At 35.1% G+C, this 10,836-nt stretch overlaps 1 protein-coding gene across 1 annotated transcript; it reads right to left on the reverse strand.

The window, feature by feature from the left end:
* Nucleotides 1–276: 276 nt before the first annotated feature.
* LOC135208075 (uncharacterized) lies at nucleotides 277–7,565 on the reverse strand. Its single transcript, XM_064240223.1, has 2 exons — nucleotides 7,509–7,565; nucleotides 277–690 (listed from the first exon to the last, which is right to left on the reverse strand). Exons 1-2 carry the CDS (start codon nucleotides 7,563–7,565, stop codon nucleotides 277–279), a joined length of 471 nt encoding a protein of 156 aa, XP_064096293.1.
* Nucleotides 7,566–10,836: the final 3,271 nt, after the last annotated feature.

A 10,836-nucleotide genomic window follows, 5' to 3' on the forward strand; every position in this document is an offset into this window, starting at 1 on the left:
AATAATATTGAACATATTTTTTTTTAAATACATGAAAAATTTTAACAATTAGAGAGTAGATTGTATATAATTAAATGCCAGTTAGGGACCTTAGATGTTTACAGTAGTCAGGCCCAGAAAGTCTAAGTACAAAAATTGAATATAGCAAAACTATACTGATAATAATCACAGTAATGATGAAAAAAGGAAAATACCAGTTATAGCAATAATTCGTAACATATAACAATAATGACAGATTCAGCAGATGACAATTTTCAAAAACAAAGATTAAGTCGTTTAGGGAACAAGCGCCTCATCTATGTCAGCCGTATCTTCTAGATCGCCCGTGGTAATGTGACCCAAATACGGAAATTCGTTCACGAATTCCAGCCGATGATTTCCAAAGAAAATTTGTGTTTCTGCAATATGCTTAAGCGATCTCGGGGGCAGAGACATACTGCACTGGTTCTTGGTTTCGGGGTATAGTATATCAAATTCCTCTGCATATTGGCGGCAAGTGTCGATGAGTCGTTGGAGACCTTGCACTGATGGGGAAATCAGAACCATATCGTCTGCGTAACAGCGATTGTTTATAGTTGTTTCATTGACAGTGCATCCAATTAGGAGTGAGTTTAGTTTGACATTCAGGGCATCTGGGTACGTATTAAACAGGTACGGTGAAAGAATGCCCCATTGCCGAAGCCCGAATTGCTGTTTGGAGAGCCAGCAATATAAAATGCCAATTAAATATAGATGTGTGTCTCTTTTATGCAGCTTCAGGAAGAGCTTCAGGTAGTTTACTCTGTCTCTTCAAAAGCTTTTCTCACATCTACAAAAAAAAAAAAAAGGAAAAACAGAGAGGCTGATGATGAGCAATAAAGTTCAACAATTCTTTCAGTATGTAGATTCAGGTGTCGGTTGAGTGGTTTGCTTCAAAAATCCGAACTGGTTGTCAGTGGGGTGTAAACAAAAAGGGGAAAAGGTCTCAGCAGAAGAACCGACTCAAGTATCTTCGAAGCGATCGTTGAGATTGCAATCGACCGGTAATTGCCAGGGTCAGCTACATCCTTTAAATGTTTTTGATTAATGGTATCAAGTGAACGAAGAGTAGGGAGTCTGGAAGAAACTGGAGAATTATGCATGCACTGAATAGGGCAGCTGGCAAAATTTAAATCATCGGATGGCAGAATTTGAAAGCTTCTGAGGGCAAGGACCATCGCATCCGTGCGATTTATTATTAGGAAGTCTATTTATAGCATCGCTGATGTTACCTGGCGTAATACGATCTGCAAAATGATATTGAAGCTTATCAGTAAGAAGGTTATGTACCATCCCTCCGGGAGTCTTGATCGTTTATGCAATTCAGGATATTGCTGAAGTGATTGATATATATATATATATATATATTATATATATATATATATATATATAATATATATATGTGTATATATCATATATATTATATATGTATGTATGTATGGTATGTATGTATGTATGTATGTAAGTATGTCTATTAGTATATATATATATATATATATATATATATATATATATATATATATATATATATATATATTATATATATATATATATATATATATATATATATATATATAGTACTATATATACTTACATACATACATACATACATATATATATATATGTATGATATATACACATATATATTTAATATATATATTAATATATATATATATAGATATATATATATCATAAATCAGTAAGCATTTAAATACGGGTCAAAATTGACCCGATGGGTACTCGGTGTAAGTATTCAATGGAGGGACTGGAAGGGCTAGAGAAATGTAACGGAAACGGGATCATCCATTGAGAAATTTCATAACCAATAATAGCACGTAAATCATAAATACTATACAAGATTGAGTGATTACCTGTCAAAAGTCCAATTCTTTCATACAATTTCCCTTGTCATTATCTAGATAGTTTATCTTTTTTTCTCATTGTAGATGTAATTTCATGGTCTTTTCTGGTAAGTTTTGACTTTTTTATCATTGTGCGAGTAATTCCCTTGTCACTTTCTGGGTCACTGTCAACCCTTTTATCTTCTTGTAAAAAAAAATTATTCCGTTTTCATTTTGATATGACTTATTTCAATTCTTTTCAGAATAATTGCCTTGTCTTCTACCTGGTACCCTACCTTTCCATCTGGTAGAATTAATGCCTTTGTTAAAAGAGTTTTGTTTTTTAATTATTTAAGAAAATTTCTTGAAGTTTTCTGTGATATTTAATTTCTCTTTTACCCGTAGAAGCAATTCTTTTGTCATTTCCGTTTACTGTTATTTCTGAGATGTATGTCTACTCTCCTCATAACCGTATTTTCCTTGTCAGTGTTGGTTAGTTTACCTATTCTGAAATCCTTTTCATGATTTTACTGGATGATTGTCCATCCTTTCATCTTCTTAATTGAAAAATGTCTCTGTCTCATCTTTTATTGGTACTGTATTCATATTTGTGCAAGAAATTCCCTTGCCATTTTCTTGTTAGTTTACCTTTTTTCCTTTTTAACGGCAGCAATTTCTTTGCCATTTATCAGTCTTTGCCTAACATTTTTGTGGAAAAAATCCGGTGTCATTTCTTTGGGAATTCGTCTATCTAGTCAATATCTTATGAAATAAATTCCACTGTCATTTCTTGGACGTCGTTTTTTGGCAAGTCGTCTATCCTATCACTTGATGAAAAGAATTCCATTGCAATTTTCTGGGATTTTGTGCCGTTATTATATATCTCTGTAGGAAAAAATTCCCTTGCATATTTTTTTAGTTTGTTTTTCGTCTGTTGGCAGGTATTTCAAAAAAAAAATTTTTAAAAATATCTGGAGTTTACCCTTTTCTCTCCTTTAGAAGTTAGGCTACTCCCCCGTCATTTTTCTGCGCTGTGAAAAATAATTCTGTTCTAGAAGCAAAAATAATTCTTTGTAGGGGCAATGTCTTTTTCATTTTCTGGGTCGCTGCCTGTCTTCATCTTCAAGTGAAAAGAATCTCATTCTTATTCTTAAGTATGTTGTCTACCAATAAAATTTCCGTGTAGAAGAAATTACCTAGCCATTTGCTGGGTAAGATTACCTTTTTCTCCTTGTTGAAGCAATTCAATTTTCACATTATGAGAATAGTTCCATTATAAGTTTCTCATTCTGGGTTGTATACCATTTAATCACCTTGTAGAAGTATTCTATTATCTTGGTTATATTTACCTCTAGTGTTATATCCTTCTGTACACATTTATTCATCTCGCCAAAATTTCGCATCCATGTCTATTTGATGCTATCATACTTTTTATTTCTGTAGCTCATCTGAATATCGTCTCAGGCAGGATGGCAGAGTCCTCAGGTCTACATTCATATAAAAATCATTTAAAAATCCATGATTAGAAATGGAGAAGCAGTAACGGGTGGGCACAGGTATAAACACTGATTTTTAAGTTATCCCATTTACTTTCGAAGCATCTTTAAAACAACCACCCCCCAAACAAAAGGCTTTTTGCATAGTAATAAAGTGATTTCTCAAGTAGTGTTGTAGTCTAATATCTTTCAGTTTAATTCGTGCTTGTCAAACAAAAGCTAACAATTATTTTATGCGAAATCATTTAATTTAACAAAGAATGAACAAATTTCATATATTCTCTCAAAAATGGGAACAGATAAGTATTATTATGATCTAAACTTACGCTGCACCCAACAAAGGGGCTAATGATGGGGCTGGGCACCAGGCAACTAGTAGCTTGACGCACATTTTTCTCTGCCTTGCTATGGTCTGTTTTGGTTTTGGAAGCTTTTTCTATAGGAGAGATAATGTTTGTAAACAAACGAAGCATATCTGGCGCGTGCGCATACGCTGGTGGGCAAAAACGAACAATGGCAGACGACGTTCTCGCCTAATTTACCTTTGTCAAGCGTTTTGTGCACACTGTACATGTATGGTAAAGTTTCTTTCCTGCTTATTACATTGTATATGTATTCCCGTCTAGTGCTGTATTAATTTCTCAAAATATGAACAAAATATTCTGAAAATTGCTTTTGCTTTCAGTTTAATATTACTCATTTGCTAAGCAAGTGCTGAACGTTGTACCTCCTGAGTTATTTGAGCCAGATTGCGAAGTGCTCTGACCGACTGTTCTCTTTCACCTGAATTCTTTTTAAACCTTGCATGAGTTGGACAGGCAATGGCTGCCAGTCACTTATTTCTTCTTTACTTGTCACTTTCGCTTGATATAATGATGCCAGGACACTAGGCTTCCCTTTCCCCGACCTATCCTTGCATTCTACAACACAGGACTGGACCATTGCTTATGAATAGGGCGCAGATTAACTTGAATGATCAATGTTCTTCTGATATAAGGTAGAAGTGCGAAAATGGGTTTTTGTCCACCAGCAGATTATTGTTTGGAAAAGTCGTGTTGATGACGTCACGTTGATGACTCCTATACAAGCAGACAAACAAGACCTAACTAATGAACACAACAAATCACATTCCGAAAGTCAATAAACACAAGAAAGTGCCGAAAAGACGTCGTTCAAAACCAGCGAAGGTTCGAATCTGCTTCATTTTTGTCAGTGTCTATTGGTAAAATGGATTCTTCATAGTCTTGTAAAGACTATAATTTTCGTACTTAAAATTATTGTTTATCGTAAAAGCTATCGTTTTCGTTCGAAATGATCGCTTATCCCTAAATGTTTTCGGTTTCTACTCTAAAGCAATTGTATTTAATGGGGTATTTCGATCAGATATTCCAGAGGCTTGAGGAGAGCACATATATTTTGTATATTGTACATGTTTGTTCTTGTAAGTGCAATTTGAACTGAAAATGTTTAAGACTTCACAAGAAATTTGAGCATTATAGTTTGACACTGACGTTGTCAGACATAACTTGCAACAACGATACCCAGTATTGCATATTGATTTATTCACATATTTTTGCTAACCCCCCGCACTTTGAGGCCGGGCTGTGGTATTGCTTTTGGGATTCGTGGCGATATCAAACAAGACTGGCGATATATGACATAAGATTCAACACATCCTCTTGTATAGCAGAAAATTATTCAATTTATATTATCCTTTCCATTTGGCAGGAGTCTAAATTTATTTCACACTTTCTGCTTATACAATTTTCGCTCACTAATCATTGAAGCCAACGGCTATATGATATTTATGTCTTTCCAGCCGAGCATAGCATGGCAAATAAATCATATATATTTTGCTAGAAAAATTATATTTATGCTAAAGGTTTACTGGTTACTGGTTTACGAGTTTAGTTTAGATTTTCGTCCCCACTGTGTAAGAAAGAGAAGCTCTGCATGAGGAGAACCGTGAAAATGGAAATAATAATATTAAGGTATAGCTTAACGTAAGGAGAGTATAGGTCATACTCAAGGAGGGGGGCGTGTCTGGGAGGGGACTGTTTCTTTAACCGATTTGAAATGAGTACGTAATATTACAATATATCATACGTCTGGTATTCTACAATTAAGCATCTGCTTTTAGCGTCATTTTATCTCAGCCGTTTCATTTCTGTTTATTCAATAATTGAAAGTTCACATTTTATTTGCATCCACTCTGAATCAGCACCTTAGTTTTACAATATTTCTCATTCACGGTATGGTTGAGTCAGACTTAAGAAACCTCATGTAATTTATTCATCTTTAGTTGGTTACTCTGTTGTGACCCATCTCATTTGGCAACAGAAACAGGGGATGGGATAATCTCTTTCTCTTGAGTCATATGTCTCCCACTTGATTTTATATTATCTTCATTCTTGCGAGTTAAATCTCTTATAATTATTTCAATATGTAATGCCTAGTATTTCCCGAAGCTGGTTTTTTAAAAATACTTTGAATTGGTTCTCTCTACATTCTATGAATATTTATTTATTGTTCTCTGCCGTCATTATCAATCTTACGCTCAGTCTATCTCTCTCCTCCCCCAGTTTTAAAATGCATCATAATTTTCTCCTCTGTGAATCTGCTGTCAGAAACTTCGATTTCTCCTGAAGCCTCGAATAGTTTTCTTATTTCCTTGAACTCTTTTCCTTATATAGAAACCAAACAATCAGTTTTATCAAGGTCTTTCGCCTCTTTTTGATCACATTAACATACGGAAACTTCGATCTGTCCCCCTCGATAGCATCACCGAACTTGCCAATATCCTCACCTTCCCCTTCACACACCTTTGCAGGAAGATCATCAACTAATCCCCTTGTCAGCTGTAAATTCTCTCTCAAATGCTCCAACTCAGATTTCCAATTATGTACCGCCACTTCCCAATCGTCAACTCACATATCGCAGATCCAAAACATTTTTGTAGGTTTCCGCACTTCACCCCATTAAGGTCACATTCCATGTGTACCAATGTACGGAATACAAACAGCCAATCGTGAGAATGGAATAAATAATCATATTTAGTTAGCCTCAGTCAGCAACAAAGCATCGTATAACTTCCAAACAATAACTGAACATAGTTGGTTAAGCACTAGATAAGTTAGTGAAAAGAAGACAAGTCCGTCGTCCAATAACGTTACACATTCATATAGAAGAAAAGTATGGTCATATGAAAAATCAGGGAGTTCAAAAGTAAGAGCTTCAGAATCTCTCTTTCTGATTTGGTAGAGGAGAATTCCAAGGACTAATAAAGTTAACACAGAGAGACAAAGAAAGAAGATAATATCTGTCTTCATATCCAGGTTGCTCAGAAATACTAATTTGATATACAAAATATCAGAAGCATAAGATATTTTTTTGTGCGATAAATATCTTGAGAGAGAGAGAGAGAGAGAGAGAGAGAGAGAGAGAGAGAGAGAGAGAGAGAGAGAGTCTGAACTAACGTTGCAGTTAAACCTGGAGATGGGATGGCGAGATCTCTGGTTACACACAGTTGGAGTTAATCTTCTCGATCTCGATCGACAAGACTTGCGAAAGCGATGAATGCCTCCCCCTTCTTCATGCAACTCCAATGTGGCAAATGGTGAACTGTGGATGGAAGAGTCTATTTCCATTTCCTTTTTTCTGCGTGATGTTGTGCCATCACACAGATTTTTTTTTTTTTTTTTTTTTTCAGATGCACCCGGCTCATCCAAGAACTTTATTCCCATAAACTTGAGTGAGGTATTTATCGAACAATAATGATAATAATAATAAAGAGGGCTTAATCCCTCTTCAACGGCATTGTTGTTGAAAAGATTTGATTTTTCATTGGCATTCAGCTTGTATTGAGTGTTAACTGTTTTCTAGTTTTAGTCTTCTCTTCAGTAAGTAGATAATACACCGAATTCCCTAAGGACGTGGAAAAATAAGCTGTTGTTTACTTATCAACTCTTAACTTTCAAAGTGCAAATATGCAGTCATCTACGGTGGAAATGAAGTAGAATAACATTTATACAGCCTTACAGAGCAAGGGAGCGGCTTTAAGGCCAGTAGAAGTCCGAACGGTTCGAATAGTCATTTTTCACTTTTTGATCCAGGATGTTTTTGTTGTAGAGCTTACATCCTAAGACACTGGGACCTCCTTGGTTGTATTGATCGGAGATGTTCTGGGAGTCTCTGCTAGTGTTGTCGTCATCGTTAGATTAAGCCAGTTTTGTACTGGCACAGGCTCTTGCTTCACAGCAGCCCGTAACTGTGACTGTTAGTGCGTCCGCCCTCATGTAATGGCTCACTCCTATGCTGGGGTGGTTAACCGTCTTCCTGTTTCCCGTTGGCGTTTTGCGGCGGTTGGATGCTCACCTTTCTTTCTGTCTCTCTTCCGTGGGTGTTTGGCGCTGGGCGCTCTTCTGTGATCAATCCTATGCTGTTAGCTGTTGCCCCAGGAATGCCTATTCAGGTTGTGTCTGCCCGTTTCTCTCTTACCCTCCGTGGTACTCGGCCCAGACTGATTTCTTACGTTTCACCGTATGATAATGTGGAGAAAATCAATTTTTTTGTGCAATATGCATGCTAGGCTTTATTTCTAGGGTATGCAAAGCTTCGAGAAGGCGCAGTCGTCGACGATCTGGTACTGAGTAGTACATAGCAGTCACTGTCTTAAACAATTCTTTTACTGATTGACCGGTCAGCTTTGGTGCTTGTATCTCTATTGATTAAATATTACCTTCCTGTAGCTGATATAGAGACGCTTTGAGAACGAGACAGTTCTATCTGACCTATGAGTAGTGGTATCCATCAGACGAGAATGTTAATCAGTAGATAACGCTACTTATCTTCAAAGCTGTTTCTAGAGGCACCGGTTATGTTTCACGACAAGTCTGGCTGGTTTCCACATCTGATAGTTAGATTTATTCTTCTTCTATTACACGAGTAACATATTTCCATTATAGTAATTATGGTCCTTTACCGTCCAGATATTTTTGGTGAATATAACCCGGAAATACAATAGGATGTGACATTTCGTCATCTTCTTTATTAGCTTCCATTGGCATGTCATTTATTCAATGTCATTCTGATTAAACCTATAACTATTTTGTTCAAGAAGCCAGTATTGACGAGTATCTAGGCCATAACCTCAATCTCCCTGGCAATAATCATAAAAGTGAAGCAGTGCGCGAGGGCACGCCGGACTAAAGTACCCACTAAAGATTTCTTGTATCCCTGTCCAAGCAATCGCCTGAGCCATTTAGTCAGAGTTTGGATTCAACGGTTTTCAGTGGCGTATTCGTCTGAGTCCGTTGTTTTCTCATCACAGCTGATGTTATCTGCCATCCAGCTTTCTGGGAGTATGCAAATTCTCTTTTACTGGTTTCTCTAAAACGTTGACCAATCATAAGGGACACGTGACTCACAGCACCTAGTGATGACGTTAGCGCGTGAGACTGATGTAAGAAGAAACACGACGTCTTTGTCAAGATTTCATCCGCGGATTAATGTTAACTTTGTGAAAAAATAATTAGTCCTTCTGATTTTCAATTTCAGGATCATATTTTTCCAAGACTTTGGGGGACCCTAAAAAAAAGAAAAAAAAAAAAAGTCACACACACACTCACAGATATGCTGGAAATAAGTGGAGATCAGAATATAATTTACTTTGTGTTTCCCTGAGCAATGCCAGTAATAATACTGATAGCAACATCAGCTACCTTGCAGTAATAAGCGGTACGAGCAACAGCCTGAGAGAGTGATAGAAAAAGATCAAGCAAAGACCCTCTGGGGCTATGGTATCAGAACAAATAGGATGATACAAGCCAATAGACCAGATGTGACGTTGATTGACAAAATCAAGAAGAAAGTATCACTAACTGATGTCGCAATACCGTAGGACACCCTAGTAGATGTGAAAGAAAGAAAAAAAATGATAAGTATCACGACCTGAAAATAGAAATAAGAACGATATATAATATGCCATTGGAAATTGTAGGCATAATCACTGGGACACCCAGGACTCAAGCAGAAGAGTTTTTCTCCTGGAAACAGTAAATGATAAGAAAAGTGATGTGATCCTAAGGAGGCAGGATGCAACCCGGAACCTCATACTGAAAAATAAGAAAATAAAAAAAATAAAATAAATAAATAAATAAAATTTCAAAAATCACCGAGAACACGATGACTGTGATAGACCCCAATAATAACAACAATAATAATTATTATTATTAGTGCTGATTTCATTAACACTGTTTTCGATGATTTAACGAATTCTTAATTATTATAGTATTATTTTGGTTGTCACTGGTCTTTGGCGCTGTGCTTTATGTCAGCTATTTTCATCAATATTACAAAGTTTGTCTATGAATGCAAAATAAAAGCATTCATAGTTGAAGTTATATGAAAATATCAGTCAACCAGCCTAATATTAAATTTTTATTGTTATGGAAAGGGGATCCATCAGTATATATATATATAGATATATATATATATATATATATATATATATATATATATATATATATATATATATATATATATACATATCATATATATATATATATATATATATATATATATATATATATATATATATATATATATATATATATATATATATTTGTGTGTGTATGTGTTTGTGCGTGTGCGTGTATTTATATATATATATATATATATATATATATATATATATATATATATATATATATATAGATATATATATTATTTTACTAACTCGAACGCAGCACAAAACCTATTGGAATGACCCTACACTCAAAACTCATATTCATAGTATTCTTGCAAAATGGCATGTCAAATCTAAATGAGCATCGCTGGTAGCCAACTGCTTCCCACATATTTATATTGACTGTCAGCTAAAAAAAATTTCAGCTTACACATACTAGTATACTGGCTTAAAATAGTTTTTTTGTTTCTTTTCTGGCAAAGCACATCCAGTAAGTTGACAGTGGTTCTGGCTATTTGAATTATTATTGGGCGGAATATATATGAAGTCAAAATAACGCTGTGTGTAGTATTTAGAGTTAGTTGTATTCTCTCCTGAGAACAACGAAATTAGTATTTATAAGAGTATAAAAAATCAAGTGACAATTATAATCTTGGATGTTACCAGAGAACTTTCTGGGTTTTAGGTGAAGAAAGCAACATTTAGTAGCAAAATTATTTTTAAAAAATGTAAAATATTGTAAAAAGAAAAAGAATAAAAAAGAAGTACCAGTGAAAGAAAAAAAATGGAAAATGAAATGATAAATAATAATTAATTATACCGCATATTAGCAGATAACAACATAAAGAGAAAGTCTATGCTAAAATACTTAGAACTGAATTTGCTCTGTTTATTCATAACTTTGAAAATATCCTAAATGACCCTACTAAATGTTAATGTTTGGTTAGTCCTGACTTTGCCACTATCTTCCGTTGTGAGGATAGACTCAACAGGTTTATGAAATCTCTTTTGGATC

Source organism: Macrobrachium nipponense, chromosome 34, assembly GCF_015104395.2.
Source record: "Macrobrachium nipponense isolate FS-2020 chromosome 34, ASM1510439v2, whole genome shotgun sequence".
NCBI lineage: Eukaryota > Metazoa > Arthropoda > Malacostraca > Decapoda > Palaemonidae > Macrobrachium > Macrobrachium nipponense.